The following is a 17,397-nucleotide window of genomic DNA, read 5'->3' as shown; positions in this document are numbered from 1 at the left end:
ATGCTTTTGCCCTATCGAATCGACCTCCGGATTCTCCAAATCTAACCAAATCAGTACATAACCATTAAAATATGCTAAGGGAATAAAGCCCACTCGAAAATATCCAATTTACATCAAAAATCCCGAAATTGCTCAAACCTAGCCCCCGAGCCCACGTCCTGGAATCCGATAAAAATCACATCTAGAATCCTCATCCTCCCACGAGTCTATACATACTAAGAACATCAAAATCGGACCTCAAATGCCCACTCAAATTCCCAATTTACACTCTCTAAATTCAAGCCCTAATTCCCTAATTTTAGGCTTTAATTTCCACATACTTCATGTTTAAACAAGTAAGAATCAACATAGGATCGAGTATTGAGTTCAAAAATCTTACCTCCAAGTGTTATCCCTTGAATCCCTCTTCAAATCCTCTCAAAAAGCTTCAAACCCGTTCAAAAATGGTGAGAAATGGGCTAAAAATCGCGAAGATGGGTTTTTATACATTCTGCCCAGACATTCTCTTTCGCGAACGCGGGATAACCATCGCGTTCGCGATGAACAAAAACACCAGCCATCAAAAAATGCTCTATGCGTTCGCGGCACTAGCCTCCCGAACGCGATACACACTGGATACAGAACTACTCGAACGCGGCCCAAGACTCGTGTACGTGATGAAGAAAGGTCCTCTAGCCCAGCTCCTAGCTCGACTCTAGTGAACGCGATATCCCATACGCGAACGCAAAGAAGTCCTCCCCTAACACTAAGCGAGCGAGGGACATACTTCGCGATCGCGAAGAACAATTTGCTGCTACCATAAGAATACACTACCCATTCGCGACACTTGCCTCGCGAACGCGATGAAGAACTGAGACACCAAATACCAACAGAATACAACAGTGAAACATGAAGGAAAAATAGCCCGGAATCAATCCGAAAATGCGCCTGAGCCCCTAGGGACCACAACCAAACATGCCAACATATCCCATAACCTCATTGAAACTTGTTCCAACCTTCGGAATGCTCAAAACAACATCAAAACACCAAAATTACATCGGATTCAAGCCTAAGAATTCCAATAACTTTCAAATTCCGCTTTCAATCAAAAAGTCTACCAAACCTTGTTCGAATGACCTCAAATTTTGCACACACGTCACAAATAACACAACGGACCTACTCCAACTTTCGGAATTCCATTCTGACCTCTATATCAAAATCTCACCTATCAACCGAAAAATGCCAAAATTCCAATTTCGCCAATTCAAGCCTAAACCTTCCACGGCCTTCCAAAACACATTCCGACCATGCTCCTAAGTCCCAAATTACCTAACGGATCTAACCAAATCATAAAAATTCCAATCCGAGGTCATCTACTAACAAGTCAAATGTTGGTCAAACCTAATTTTTAAACTTCAAATTGAGAACTGTTCTTCCAAATTCATTATGATTACCCTGAAAACCAAAACCGACAATTTACATAAGTCATAATACATCACACGGGGCTAGTCATGCCCGTGAACTGGCGAGCAAAGTACAAAAGCTCAAAATGACCGGTCGGGTCGTTACATCCTCCCCCACTTAAACATACGTTTGTCCTTGAACGTGCCCAGAGTCGTTCCAAAAGCCAACCAATCACTGAATGACCTTACCATGCATATACTTGGGGGTGATCCCATGTCACCCTATCTCATATAGGTCAGTAACGACCCTAAACCGAGATCCGGTCGTGATGGCGCCTCTCATGAAGACAAGGCGATCCAACACAACACCCAGTTATATTAACCGATAATACAATGCAACTGAAGTTTCACAATCCAACCTAGCCCATAAACCTTAGAACCATATTTCCACTTCTGAAATCATCCACAAGATCAGAATCTCACATCTATACTCTGAATAAGCTCGAACAAGCTGTAATAACCCATACCTGCAACCTCGGGTACAATTACATGATATATCACATAACTCAAACACTTGTAGCGATAACTTCTAATCACAGCAACTGCACACAACAACCGAATACCGATAGTAAACCTCTTATCAACTAAAGTCTCATTCCCACATTTTCATATACTGCTAATGATAAATGAAACACATAGAAAGTCATAACCATTCCTCAGATCAACCCTTCATGAAACTCCCTCTCCTTTGGCAAGAACCATAGTAAAATTTTAGGACGAACCTCGATATTATCCTTCCAACATGCTGAAACCGAATCCGTTGTTATTCATTCTAGATCCAAACGATCTCATCCAATCCAACACATCTACTCTGGTGACATGACACATCAATACCATCTAAAATCACAACTTGTGCAATCCGCACACCAATAAGCAACAACCCGAACTTACTCAAATCATGAGAATGACTCAAATGAGAGATCTGTACCGCAAGCTCGATAGTACCACCAAAGCACAATGCTGAGAACCCCTCACACGTCGTAGAAACATAACACATAAATTCAACCCGAAGGATCATAGCTCGACATAACTTCACCGCAATGCGCAACCCTATCCAAACACTGGTCCACAAGAAAAACCTCAAGTCACTATGCTCAAAATCGACAACCACGTGCAATTTTATGTCTAGAACCAAAGCAAATCATCATAACCACTGCAAAGCAATTGACATAACATTACACAAACCCGAAAGGAAACAACTGATACGCCATCTGCCGAGCAATACCCAATACTCTTCCCGCTTGAATTCCACTAAGAGACCCCAATAAAACCGCACCACATGTGCCTATAACCAACAAATTCTAACGCCTCGCAGCACGTAAAGGTAACTTATATATCTCTCCAGGTCACTAATAAGCTCAACAACAATCGAATCAACACATCTCTCAACAATACAACTCGGAGTCAATCAAGCCAACTCAAGTTGGAACTCACATCCACATTGGCCTGCCAATGAACCCCTTATTAAGGAATCCCTGAAGCTATTCCTTCAATTCCTTTAACTCCGCCGGTGCCATATGATACAGTGCCTGGCACCAAATCAATACCGAAATCAACAACCCTGTCCGACGACATGCCCGGTAGTAGGATACATATCCAGAAAACCTCTCATCACCGGAACTAAAACAATGGTAGGAGTCTCTACACTGATATCGATCATGAAGGCCAAATAGGAAAGACAACCCTTCCCAGCCATCCGCTGGGTCTTCAATAATGAAACTACCCTACTGAGAACATAATCCGTCGAACTTCGCCACTCAATCCGTAGCATCCTCGACGTTACCAACGCTGCTGCCTCAGCGCAACAATCCAGAATAACACGACACAGAGACAACCAGTCTATACCCAACATCACCTCCAAAACCTAACATACCAAGCAACAAAGGTCCACTCGGTCTCCAAATCTCCCATAATTACCACACAAGGCCGATATACGCGGTCCACAACCATGACCTAACCTGTCTATGAGAACTCCTAGTCTCCAACTCCATATAGCACACAAATCACCATATCTGATCCCAACTCCGCTGTCTGAGTATACAATACACCTCTAATACCCAATCATCCCACGAGAGGTACTACTATAATTCTTCTGTGCCACCAAGCAAACTCGAATATCAGCAGTCGATCCATCAAGAGAGTGTCGCAATACTAATGATATATCCTCAACTCAAATACATTGCCCTTTCTAAAATGTATACCCTCCTCAAGCCACACCAATCTGTGATCTCATTTATCTAGTCATCTGAAACTGCCCATGCTATCTAAGGATTTATGACCTTCTTTTCAAATCTGAACCGTGACCTTACACATGCAAATCTCAATACTACACAACATATCGCACATACCATATCATCCTAGGATACACATGAGAACTTCATACCCCTTCCGGGCCACAAGCATCTACGTACTCAACAAGCCAAGAACTTTCCATTGATCCCGTCTAGAAGAAAATCACTACACATATCATGCTCCTCACACTCATAGAAAATACACATCTCTAACTATGGTAGAAACTATCAAAAACTCTTCGAATTCCATTTGCACAAAACTAAAACGTCAGGACTGAATCCTTCTAACTCAACCAAGCTACGCAGGCCACTAAAACCCAAGAGAATTGCTGCGAAACACCTGTAGAAACTCATTACCTCGTAAGCACCCAAAGAACTAGTTATATCCTTACTATGCCAATCCGGCCTACTACCAAGCTATCATATCTATCCGAGTTTCCTTTTGATTTACCTTCAACTTGATACTCCTTCTTGCTACAACACCACAATTCCTCAACCTAGACTTACCATACAAGACCCAATCATAAAACCACACCATCTAAGGCTCATAAGCCACTGAGTACTCTCTTAAATATTCCCAAAAGCACCACGTTCAAAATACCTACCCTGAAGAGACTTCCTACGAATCCAAAGTCATTACCTTCACCTTCCTGATACTGCTATACAGAATCCCCTAATGATATATAAATACCACAAGTCTTGACACCCTCCAATGCAAACCTCACTTTCTAGCCAAACATACAACCTGAAAATCTCTAATTATTACATGTAAAATCTTGAACCCACTAGAACCATTTTAGAGAGTCATCCACTCTACTCAAACCTCAATTAGACTGATCAAATGAACCGAACAACCTGTGCCTCATTAGCACTCCGACACCGCAGGATGTAACCTCACCTACAACCAAGCAACTTCCTGCTCTATGCACTGCACATCTTTTACCAATAACCACTGAAGACATTCCGTGATTCTCATACACTTATTGAAGCACAATATAACCTTTGTCAAAATTTTCCTTTACTCAATCCATCCTCGGTCCCAATCTCCGTAAGCCATAACTGATTCACCAACATGCCTCAAACTGGAACCAACATAGCACATAACCATGTAATCAACTAATCAATAGCAGACTCCCCCACTTGGCTCGAAGCCATAGATCAAAATACACACAATAACTCATAACACACATACTCTATTGCTGCCATAATACCATAGTGAGATTAAACTCAATCCTTCATAAGCTCTTGAAATACAGACCATCTAGTACTTTAAATACTTGGAAATCTCGCATTCACTCTAGCAATGGTTAAAAACACTCTCTTAGGTGACCCAAATTCAAATTACAACACATATATTCCCCTGGTAACAGAGATCTTCCAATAAATGACATAAAGGATTACGCAAACTCCAGATCAATCCGCAGGAGATAACCCTCCTACTTCGCCTCAACTAACATCTCTTTATACCCTTCCACCATCATAGACATTACGCAGTCACTTGATCTTCCTGAGTCTGAACTCATATCACAACGTGAAATCCACTTCACTCCCCCAACTAGAAAACATGAATAGATTCTTCACACACCCATAACTCGGGGCTATACCTCAAATCAAGATGGAAATCAAGCACCTAATAGTTCTTCTACCCTCCAGCAGGCCCTTCTCGCCCCATTCAAGTCATATGAACACATCTCGCAGTCACCTCATACTCATCACATAGCTATCCAGTCATCATTCCACTAATCGGGACACTATCGGACATACAAATCCAGAAGCAATACTCATACAATCAACGCCTCAGAGCTCAAGCTGTAGGCAAAAACCTGGCCTCAAGTCCTCCAGACTATCCCAACATCCACACACAAAGATCACATCTCGCCCCTCAATCAGGGAATCACTAGCCATCGATGCATAACTAATACAGAGCACTCATGCGCGTATACGAATGCATGGAAGGAATTTCAAGAGTTACATTTCAAGCTGAATAAAGAACGCACGACAAGAATTCTAGAATGTGAAGTTTTTCCTAAAGGTTTTGCAGCCTCCCGAGGATAAATACAAATGTCTCCGTACCGACCTGTGAGACTATACTAAACCTGCTCATGACTCGTGAGACCTATATAACCTAAGCTCTGATACCAACTTGTCACGACCTTAAACCCATACCCGGACGTGATGGCGCCTCTTGCGAAGACAAGGCCAGCCGATACAACACCTAGTTAAATTAACCGATAATAATTCATAATTAAGTCATTAATAATGATAAATCCCATAATAAAGTGAAATACATCAACTGCGAAAAACCAAACACTGCCCGACATCGGGGTGTCACCAGTCATGAACATCTAACATAAGTCTAGGAATACGGAAAAGGGACTACACAGTCTATTACAAAAATCCAGTACAAGGGAAAGAAATAATGATAAGAGAGAGAAACACTGGGCTGCGAATGCCGAGCAGCTATCTAGTAGACTCCGAAAATCTACTGGAAGCTATCAACCTCGCTAGCAGGACCTGAAACTCCTGAATCTGCACACAAGGTGCAGGGAGTAATGTGAGAAATTTGACTCAGTGAGTAATAATAATAAACAAAGACTGAGCGATAAGAAATCACGTAAAAACACAACAACATGCTATAAAGAAGCGGTGTAAAAACAATAAAAGGCAAAGAAACAGTGAAATCTTATCGAAACACCTTAGTTCAGAATAAGCTTCTTTAAAACACCTTTTTAACAGTTAAACAAGTAAATGACGGGCAACTAGCAGAGATAAACACATAAAAACCACCCCTCGGGCACAATATCAACAGAATCAGCCCCCGAGCAACAACATGGAACAATACCAGCCCCTCGGGCTATATCTCATATCACAATAGGTGCCCACGCTTACTGGGGGTATACAGACTCCGGGAGGGGCCCCTTACGACCCAAGCGCAATATCAAGCCATCTCGTGGCATAATCAATAGGCTCTCGGCCACATATCAAGCCACCTTGTGGCGTACAATCTCAGGCCTCGGCCTCATAATCAAAAATCAGTGTATCACTGCTGTGGCGTGCAGCCCGACCCAAAAGTATCCTCACAACACAGGCCCTCAGCCTTACTCAGTCATAATCTCATAAGCCTCTCGGGCAATAGTAAAACATGATGCTCAGTCCAAAATATCATTTAATGTGTTAAAACAGAGTAAACATGGTTGAGTTAAGAAAATGGTATAATATAGCATGACTGAGTTCAGATATTAAAATTAAAACAGTGAGGAAATAGCAGTAAAAATCCTCTAAGGGTCCAAATAGTTGGCATGAGGCCCAAATATGACATTCAACCCAAAACATGATGATAGCAAACAATTTTCAATCAAATACGCGGTACAATAGTCATTCAGGATGGACTAAGTCACAATCTCCAATGGTGCACGACCCCACGCTCGTCATCTAATGTGTGTGTCACCTCAATATAGCACAACGATGTGAAATCCGGGGTTTCATACCCTCAGGACAACATTTACAATCATTACTCACCTCGATCCGGTTCAAACTCTAGCCCGCGATGCTTTTGCCCTCTCGAATCGACCTCCGGATGCTCTAAATTTAACCAAAATTAGTACATAACCATTAAAATATGCTAAGAGAACAAAGCCCACTCAAAAATATCCAATTTACATAAACAATCCCGAAATTGCTCAAACCTAGCCCCCGGGCCCACATCTTAGAATCCAATAAAAATCATATCAATAGAATCCTCATCCTCCCACGAGTCTATACATACCAAGAACATCAAAATCGGACCTCAAATGCCCCCTCAAATTCCCAATTTACACTCTCCATTTCAAGCCCTAATTCCATAATTTTAGGCTTTAATTTCCACATATTTCATGTTTAAACAAGTAAGAATCAACATAGGATCGAGTATTGAGTTCAAAAATCTTACCTCCAAGTGTTATACCTTGAATCCCTCTTCAAATCCTCTCAAAAAGCTTCAAAACCGTTCAAAAATGGTGAGAAATGGGCTAAAAATTGCGAAGATGGGTTTTTATACATTCTGCCCAGACATCCTCTTTCGTGAACGCGGGATAACCATCCCGTTCACGATGAACAAAAACACCAACCATCAAAAAATGCTCTATGCGTTCGCGGCACCAGCCTCGTGAACGTGATACACACTAAATACAGAACCACGCTATCGCGGCCCAAGACTCGCATATGCTATGAAGAAAGGTCCCCCAGCCCAGCTCCTAGCTCGACTCTATGCAAACGCGATATCCCAGACGCGAACGCGAGGAAGTCCTCCCCCAATACTACGCAAACGCGGGACATACTTCGCGATCGCGAAGAACAATTTGTTGCTTCCATAAGAATACACTACGTGTTTGCGACACTTGCCTCGCGAACGCGATGAAGAACTGAGACACCAGATACTAGCAGAATACAACAGTGAAACATGAAGGAAAAATAGCCCAGAATCAATCCGAAAATGTGCTCGAGCCCCTCGGGACCACAACTAAACATGACAACATATCCCATAACCTCACTCAAACTTGTTCCAACCTTCTGAATGATCAAAACAACATCAAAACTCCAAAATCACATCGGATTCAAGCCTAAGAATTCCAAGAACTTCCAAATTCTGGTTTCGATCAAAAAGTCTACCAAACCTCGTCCGAATGACCTGAAATTTTGTACACACATCAAAAATGACACAAAGGACCTACTCCAACTTTTATAATTCTATTCTAACCCCTAGATCAAAATCTGACCTATCAACCAGAAAACGCCAAAATTCCAATTTCGCCAATTCAAGCCTAAACCTTCCATGGATTTCCAAAACACATTCCGACCATGCTCCTAAGTCCCAAATCACCTAACAGAGCTAACCAAATCATAAAAATTCCAATCTGAGGTCATCTACTAACAAGTCAAATCTTGGTCAAACATTTCAAATTTTTAAGCTTCAAATTGAGAACTGTTCTTCTAAATTCATTTCGATTACCCTAAAAACCAAAACCGACAATTTAGATAAGTCATAATATGTCACACGGGGCTAGTCATGCCTGAGAACTGATGAGCAAAGTGCAAAAGCTCAAAACAACTGGTTAGGTCGTTACAGATCGAGGTGGCACCATTTATTCCTATTGAAGAAGATACAGAGCCTGTTAGTGTGCATGAGCCAATTTCTCAAGATCAAAGCTTAATGCCTTCTTCCACACAATTTGATGAAGCCATGCTTAAGGAAATTATTAAAGTAGGTTTTCTGTCTTTGAATAGCATTGTTTTTTCATTTGATTGTTTTTTGCTTAAAAGACTTTTTTGTTTTTATGGTTTTTGATTAAGAGATTATCAAAGAAGTTTAAAAAAGATCTGCATGCTGAAGTTACTAGAATAAATCAGAAAATATCTGTATCAGAAAAAAAGATTCAAAATGATATCAAGGTAATATCATTAATTTTAGTTAGTCTAAGTTCATGACCTTGTGTCCTTAACTTTTGAACTTCTAACTCAAAGTTAAGGACTGCCTGTCCTAAACCTTTTTACTTGTAAGTCTAATTTTAGGACCATTTATCCTGAACTTTTGAACTTAAAACTTGAAGTTCAGGACCATGGTCCTTAGCTTTTGAACTTGGAATTCAAAGTTAAGGACTATCTATCCTTAACTTTTGAACTTGAAACTTGAAGTTAAGGACCTATTGTCCTTAACTTTTGATCTTGTAACTATAAGTTAAGGACTGTCTATCCTTAACTTTTGAACTTGAAACTCGAAGTTTAGGACCAAGTGTCCTTAACTTTTGAACCTGTAAGTCTAATTTCAGGACCATTTGTCCTGAACTTTTGAACTTGAAACTTGAAGTTCAGGACCAACTGTCCTTAACTTTTCAATTTGAAACTTGAAGTTCAGGACCTATTATCCTTAAATTTTTAACTTGTAATTCAAAGTTAAGGACTGTATGTCCTTAAATTTTGAACTTGAAACTTGAAGTTTAGGACCAAGCGTTTTTAACTTTTGAACTTGTTACTCTAAGTTAAGGTCTGCCTGTCCTTAACTTTTTTACTTGTAACTTGAAGTTTAGGACTACCTGTCCTTAACTTTCTAACTTAGTTTCTTCCACAGGATTTAAAGAAAAGTCTAGGATCAAAGATTGATACTTTGTTGAAGATTTTTGTGAAACCTGATGAAAGGAACATAGAGAGAGAATCTAGTGTTCCAATTACTAAAGATGGAGTTGATGATCATTGTGATGGTACAAAACCTATTGTTACAATTAACAAAGATGTTGGTGCTGATGAATGTGATGATACGGATGTGCATGCAGAAGTTCAATATGAAAGCAAATATAGAGATGACATCTAGATGATGAAACTAATATTGGCACTGAAATTGGGAAAGGTTAGATATAGATTTTGAATTTTTTGTCATTGAAATTTATATTCAATAGCGTAATACATATAAACTTTTTTGTGATTACAAATATATGTAAAATCTATTAATGGAGTGGAATTTCAAGATATAGCAGAATGTCAAGACCTGGAAAATCCAAAAGAGACAGGAGTAACAGAAAAAATTTGTAAATGTGGAGTGCAATCTCAGGATTTAGAAAGTCCATTGGGAACAAGTGTCAGTGAGATTGTATGCAAATGTTTATAAGGAACATATGATATGTCTACACCTCTCTCATATAAAGAGAAATTTGGAGTTCAAAATTATGCCAATCAAGGTTAGATGAAATTTTCATTATATGTTGACTGTTAGTTTTAGTGAACTATTAGAATGAGTATTAATTGTAAATGTTACAGAATCTTTTCAAGCTGCAAGGGAAGAAGATGGAGTGGAGTATTAAGAGAAAAGTGGAGTACAATCTCAAGACTTAGAAAACACCCAAGGAACAAGCATAAGTGAGATTGTTTCCAAATGCATAGATGGAACATGTGATCTCTCTGCACCTCGCTCTCTTACCAGCAATATTGGAAGCCAAGAAAATGCTAGTGAAGATAATAATTTAACTGCGATGATCTTGACAGTTGCAAATGGTTAGACAATATTTTTTTTTAATTTTATACATATTTTTTTAATCAAAGATTAGTAAAAAGTACTAATTGCGTTAGCTCTTAAAAATATTTTGCAGAATCTTGTGGACTTGCAATTGAAGAACATGGAGAACAATTGCAAGATAAAGAAAATGTACAGTTGGAAGATAAAGAAAATACAGCCAATATGTCAGCTCAATTGTATGTTGAAAAAATACAAGAAGGCAGTGTGAACAAGACAAGTATTGATTGTGTCCTAAATATTATATTCATAATTGAAAATGCCAGTACATTTCAAAAATATTGTTCTTAGTTTTTATCTCTTCATTTGACGACTTGCAACAAACACACACACACACACACACACACACACACACACACACATATATATATATATATATATATATATATATATATATATAGTGTTGTTTGCAGAGCAAATCAAAGATGAAGATCTTAACCAATATACTAGGAAAAGGAAGAGAGATAGTATTGGTTATGATGGTCCATCATTTTCTATTCTTACTCCTACTCCTACAAGTACACAAATGAGCATTGATGAGGGTTTGTCTATGGAGGTTGAAGGAAATGTTGAAGAAGATCTTGGTCGAGGTAAATGGAATAAGAAGCTTAGTTGGCAGTTGAAATCTCCTTTTGAACAGGAAAGAAAAACAGGAACATCGATGGTGCACAATGAAAATACTCCCAATAATACGGGCTGGATAAAATCAAAATAAACTCGTACATGTATTTTTCATTATGTCAAAGATGATGCAAAATTATTGAATAAATTCATTGGGTGGTTGGGCAAGGAGAAAAGGAAAGGTCGTAAAAAAGCGTAAGTCCCTAAATGTATTTCATTATTTGTTAATTACTTAAATTCGTGTCCTTAACTTGTAATTTTAAATTTAGGACTAAGTATATTAATATTGAAATTCCTAAAGTTAAGTGTCCTTAACTTATGTAATTGTTAGTCTAAGTTTAGGACCAAGTGTCCTTAACTTTTGAATTTGAAAATCAAAGTTAAGGACCAAGTGTCCTTAACTTTTCAACTTGGAATTCAAAGTTCAGGACCAAGTGTCCTGAACTTTTGAACTTGTAAGTCAAAGTTCAAGACCATGTATCCTTAACTTTTGAATTTGTAAGTCTAAGTTCAGGACCAAGTGTCCTCAACTTTTGAAGTTGAAAGTCTAAGTTCAGGACCATACGTGAACTTGAAACTTGAAGTTCAGGACCAAGTGTCCTTAACTTTTCAACTTAAAATTTGAAGTTCAGGACCAAGTGCCCTTAACATTTCAAATTGAAACTCAAACTTCAGGACCAAGTGTCCTCAACTTTTGAAGTTGGAACTATAAGTTAAGGACTGCCTATCCTTAACTTTTATACTTGTTAGTCTAAGTTAAGGACAAAGTGTCCTGAACTTTTGAACTTGTAAGTCTAAGTTCAGGACCATGTGTCCTTAACTTTTGAACTTGAAACTCAAACTTCAGGACCAAGTGTCCTCAACTTTCAACTTGAAACTCAAACTTCAGGACCAAGTGTCCTTAACTTTTCAACTTGAAAGTCTAAGTTTAGGACTAACTTCTAACTTTGATATTTTCAAACTTTTCAGGGGACAAACTGATATATATGCTGCTGATAATGGTGTGAGAAAGAATCCATACAATTTGTATCATCAAAAAATCAGTAGTAAAATGTTCTTCCTTGAGCTTTCAGATAGTAGCTTTGTACTTGATGATAAGGTTGATAATTCGCAAGACATTTATTTTCTTTATTCTTAATTTATTATTTTTTAATTATTTTATGACTGATGGATTTGTTTTATTTGTTGCCTTTTTATGAAGCATATTGACATTGCCCTATATTATCTGAGAAAGAAGGAATGCTACCACCCTCGCGACCATCCTTTTCGTTGCATAACTACAAATATACTTTTTGATAACTATATGGTGCTTGTGTATAAGGATTTCAATGAAGATGTTGTAGATGAGTTTTGATGTGGTGATAATCAATTGTTTCTGACACCATATGTGTGGGGTGACAGTCGTAGATGTGGAATTGCTTGGACTGAGGTAGCCAAAATCTTTTTTCCATGTAGGCTTCCTTCAGAAGATAATGATGCTATGATACATTTTCTTTTGGGGGTATTGGACTTGAATGAGAAAAAGATTGATGTGTACGATTCCATATATAGTGAGCCATATGAGGCAGGAATGAATCACATTGAAATGTATGCAAGCATGATCCCCCACTTGCTAAAGGTCACACAGTTTGAGAAATATCACAAGTCTTTTGGAAATACATTCAACAAATTTGATATTCACTGGAAAAGATCACAACACCAAACTGGATCGTACATGTTGTTATTTGTTATATAATTTATATGTACTTTAGATTTATTGTTTAATTGACTCTATATCTTACATTTTTCTTAGGACTGATTGTGTTGCATTCCTAATCAAGTATGTGGAGTTGTTGATGATGGGAAAGGATGTGGAGAAATTCCAACCTGAAGACATAAAAGACTTTAGAAAAGAACTTGCAGCAAATCTTTGGGCAGGAGAGTGGAAAAGAAATTCTGGTTATGATACACCACTAGAAAATGTTGGCGACAACTATGATAGTGAAAATGAAGCTTGTTGTCCGAAGGAGCTATAGTTTAGTTGTAAAGAAAGTTAGTTGTGGTTGATTTTTTGTATAACATTACTGTAAAGAATCCATATGAATTCTGAAAGATCTTGTAAATTCGTCAAAAGGCACTTTTATTTTATTTGCATAGCATAATTTTTTGTCACAATTATGCAAAATTACAATTTCAGAAGTAATATGAAGGCATCATGTTATTAATTTCTTTGTTTCTGTCAAGTATTAATTTGTCCATTGAGCTTGTAAGTATTAGTTCAGGACCAAGTGTAATTGAACTTCAAATTCAATGTTAAAGACCAAGTGTCCTTAACTTTTGAACTTATAAGTCAAAGTTCAGGAGCATGTGTCCTTAACTTTTGAGCTTGAAACTGAAACTTTAGGACCAAGTGTCCTTAACTTTTGAACTTGAAACTCAAACTTCAGGACCAAATGTCCTTAACTTTTGAACTTGAAAGTCTAAATTCAGGACCATCAACTTTTGAACTTGGAACTCAAACTTCAGGACCAAGTGTCTTTATTTTTTGTACTTAGAACTGTAAGTTAAGAACCAAGTGTCCTTAGCTTTTCAACTTGTAAGTCAAAGTTAAGAACTGCCTGTCCTTAAATTTTGAACTTGAAACTCAAAGTTAAGGATTGTCTGTCTTTAACTTTTTAACTTGTAAGTCAAAATTAAGGACAGGCAGTCCTTAACTTGTGAACTTTGAACTCAAAGTTAAGGACTGCCTGCCCTTAACTTTTGAACCTGTAAGTCAAACTTAAGGACTGCATGTCCTTAACTTTTGAACCTGTAAGTCAAATATAAGGATTGTATGTTCTTAACTTTTGAACTTTGAACTCAAAAAGAAACAAAAAGAACGTAAGCAGAAAGAAATTATGAAAATTCAGACATCTGCTCAAATAAGAATAATCTAAATGAATCCAATTTATAGCAAAAACTTAAAAGAGTCGATAAACATAAGTGGATATATCTATTATTCTCTATGCTTTCTTGAAAATGGATGGACTGCAGGAGAATATATACAAGTTGTTCTATTATGACCAATTCTTTTGCAACGACCACATTTGAATGTTATTTTTGATGACTCGGTAGTTGGAATATGCCTTTTCTTCTGCCTTCTACCTAGTGGCACTTTGAAATCTGGAGGTTTAACAATTTGTGACTTAACACTCTCTGGTACAATCCAAGAATCAATATGTCCTACATGATGTATTTGTCTTTCATATGTTTTCAGCCAAGATTCCTTTAAGTACCAGTACGAGCAAAAGTTGGACTTCTTGATGTTTCTCTTCTCGATAGCTGCAATTGCATGTATGCATGGTAATTCATCAAATTGAAACTGAAAACAACCACATGTTCTTTTGTTTAAGTCCACCAAGAAAGTTATTCCTTCTTCTTCAGCTCCAGAACGCCATGAATCAACAGGGAAGACCTTCAATGTTGAAAAATTATATGTTGGTACATTATGTTAAATTATATTAAAATAATAACCTAAACATAGAACATAATACTTACATTCAAAGTAAATGCTATATCTATCTTTTTCTTCAATTTCTCCTCTACCCAACAAGAAACATCATAAAAAGTTCCTTCTGCTTCATTTCTTCTTCCATAAAACCAACGTTGTAGCTTCACTTGAATGAAATCCATCATTCTTAATATAGGCAGCTCCCTTGCTTCTAATAGGATAGAATTCATTAACTCAACTATGTTTGTTGTGAGCATGTCATATTTTCGTCATGGACTACAAGAGCGTGCCCACTTTTCTGGTGGTTCTTCCATCAAGTAGTCATAAGTCTTCTTATCTACTTTTTCTATATCTGACATGTAAAGATCAAATTCTTTGCGCCTGTATACTCTTGCAGCAGTTTGAAAAAGTTTTATGACCTCACTTTTCACTTTCCTTCGCTTTAGGTTCTGCTCCAAATGATAAATACAAATCTCATGGTGGCTTTCAGGATATACCTTTGCGATGGCATATGCAATAGATTGATGCTTGTCTGATAAAAAAAATTAAATTCTCATGGCTCCCAATTCCATTGCGAATCTCACTAAAGTACCACTCATAGGAATTGTTATTTTCAGATTCTGCTATTCCAAAGGCTAGTGGGAAAATTTGGTTATTTGCATCCTTTGAAACTGAAATTATAATAACACCATGAAATTTTGACTTCAAAAAAGTTTCATCAACTGCAATCACTGGTCTACAATGATTCCAACCAGATATTGATGATCCATATGCATAAAACATATAATCAAACCTGAAAATATAGTATAAAACAATGTTAACAGAAGTTAAGGACAGACAGTCCTTAACTTAGACTAACAAGGTCAAAAGTTAAGGATAGGTAGTCCTGAACTTCAGGTTACAAGGCCAAAAGTTAATGACAAATAGTCCTGAAGTTAGACTAACAAGGTCAAAAGTTAAGTTCATGAAGTCCTTAAATTAGAGTTACAAGTTATAAAGTTAAGGACATGCAGTCCTTAACTTAGAATTGCAAGTTATAAAATTAAGGACATGGTGACCTTAACTTTTGACCTTGTTAGTCTAAGTTACTTTGAGTTCAAAGTTCAAAAGTTAAGGATATGGAGTCCTTAACTTAGACTAACAAGGTCAAAAGTTAAGGTCACCATGTCCTTAATTTTATAACTTGCAATTCTAAGTTAAGGACCAAGTATCATTAACTTTTTGACTGCACACATGAAAGTTAAGGACACACGTCCTTAACTTCTTAACTGATTAAAGACAACATGTCCTAAAGTTTATAAAACAGACTAATAAATTCTTTTTTGATTGTTTACCTGTTGTTGTTGTCTATCTTTATGTTAGTATATGTTCCCGGTTTTTTACTTCTCATCATATACAAGTATGAAGACAATAATTCATAATTCTCTTCAGGAGTTCCTCTTATTAAAGCGGAAGCACGTTGAATAGCACGCCACACCTTGTGATACCCAATGTCTAGTCCATGCAATTTTTGCATTTCTGCCATGACAAAAGCTGGCGTAACTTCAAACCTTGGGTCTCGAAGATTGTCGATAATGTAACCACTAATCAACTTTGAAGTTACATGCTTTTGATCGGTTTTCATAGTGTTAACAGAGCAGTCAAGATTTTTCTCAATCTTTACTATCTTGAACAGTGTTGAATCTTTAATTCTGAAAGAACGCACACACCACCCACATCTATCATCATTGCATTTCTACAAATATCTTGTTGAGCTTGATCTAACAACCTTGAATTCACAATGTCCTTTAATTGCTATATTCGAAAAATAATTAATTATACTCTTCTTTTTGTCAAATATTGATCCCACTTTTATTTCATCCAACAAAGCATTTTCTCTTAATATCGTAGTTGGGGATTCTTTTTTTTTTCTTTCAAATTTGACCTTCGTCTAGTTAGTTTAGTAGAGGTTTTTTCAGCAACTTCTTCGATTACCGGTGCACTCTCTAAGACTTGAATACCCAAAGCTTGTTCGTTGTCAATCTCTTTAATGCTTTGTCCTTCTACTTGAATAGAATCAAATGTTTGAAGCACCTCTTCAGTTATTGGTTGAGCTTCAACCATATCTATTTCCATTATCTATTGGCATTTGTTTTGATTGTCATGTTGAGTTTCTCTGTTGACATCTTCAAAGGTGCTTGTTGATCCAAAAACTCTTTCCGAAATATCAATAATGAAATGCCAGCCCTTGAAGAGTGAATGACTTTTTTGTAACTCCATACATGTGTGAAGATCTAAATCTTTGGATACAAGCATTCCCTTGCTTGTTCTAAGGTTTATATCAAACCATATCACTGCTTTAAACTTATCTCTATCCAATTTAATAACTTCGAAGATCTGTTTAATGAAATCTTCAAACCGAATTGCATCGGGTACTAGAACAAGCTTTGTTTGATGATCAAGATACTTATAGTCTTCAGTCCATCTACGATTAAAAGCAACTATAATGCATATTGTTTCCATCCTTAAGTCAAGAGAATGGGAAACTCAGAACAT

At 37.4% G+C, this 17,397-nt stretch overlaps 2 protein-coding genes across 2 annotated transcripts; both read right to left on the bottom strand.

The window, feature by feature from the left end:
- Nucleotides 1–14,367: 14,367 nt before the first annotated feature.
- Nucleotides 14,368–15,044, bottom strand: LOC138879556 (uncharacterized). Its single transcript, XM_070159172.1, has 2 exons — nt 14,910–15,044; nt 14,368–14,826 (listed from the first exon to the last, which is right to left on the bottom strand). The coding sequence occupies exons 1-2, from the start codon at nt 15,042–15,044 to the stop codon at nt 14,368–14,370; spliced, it is 594 nt and encodes a 197-aa protein (XP_070015273.1).
- An 87-nt stretch (nt 15,045–15,131) lies between these two features.
- On the bottom strand, nt 15,132–16,977 carry LOC104228670 (protein FAR1-RELATED SEQUENCE 4-like). Its single transcript, XM_070159171.1, has 4 exons — nt 16,787–16,977; nt 16,197–16,553; nt 15,447–15,655; nt 15,132–15,394 (listed from the first exon to the last, which is right to left on the bottom strand). Exons 1-4 carry the CDS (start codon nt 16,975–16,977, stop codon nt 15,132–15,134), a joined length of 1,020 nt encoding a protein of 339 aa, XP_070015272.1.
- Nucleotides 16,978–17,397: the final 420 nt, after the last annotated feature.

The sequence above is a fragment of the Nicotiana sylvestris genome, chromosome 10, assembly GCF_000393655.2.
Source record: "Nicotiana sylvestris chromosome 10, ASM39365v2, whole genome shotgun sequence".
Taxonomy (NCBI): Eukaryota; Viridiplantae; Streptophyta; class Magnoliopsida; order Solanales; family Solanaceae; genus Nicotiana; species Nicotiana sylvestris.
The sequence above is the reverse complement of the archived record's forward strand: the minus strand, read 5'-3'. Positions and strand labels throughout refer to the sequence as shown.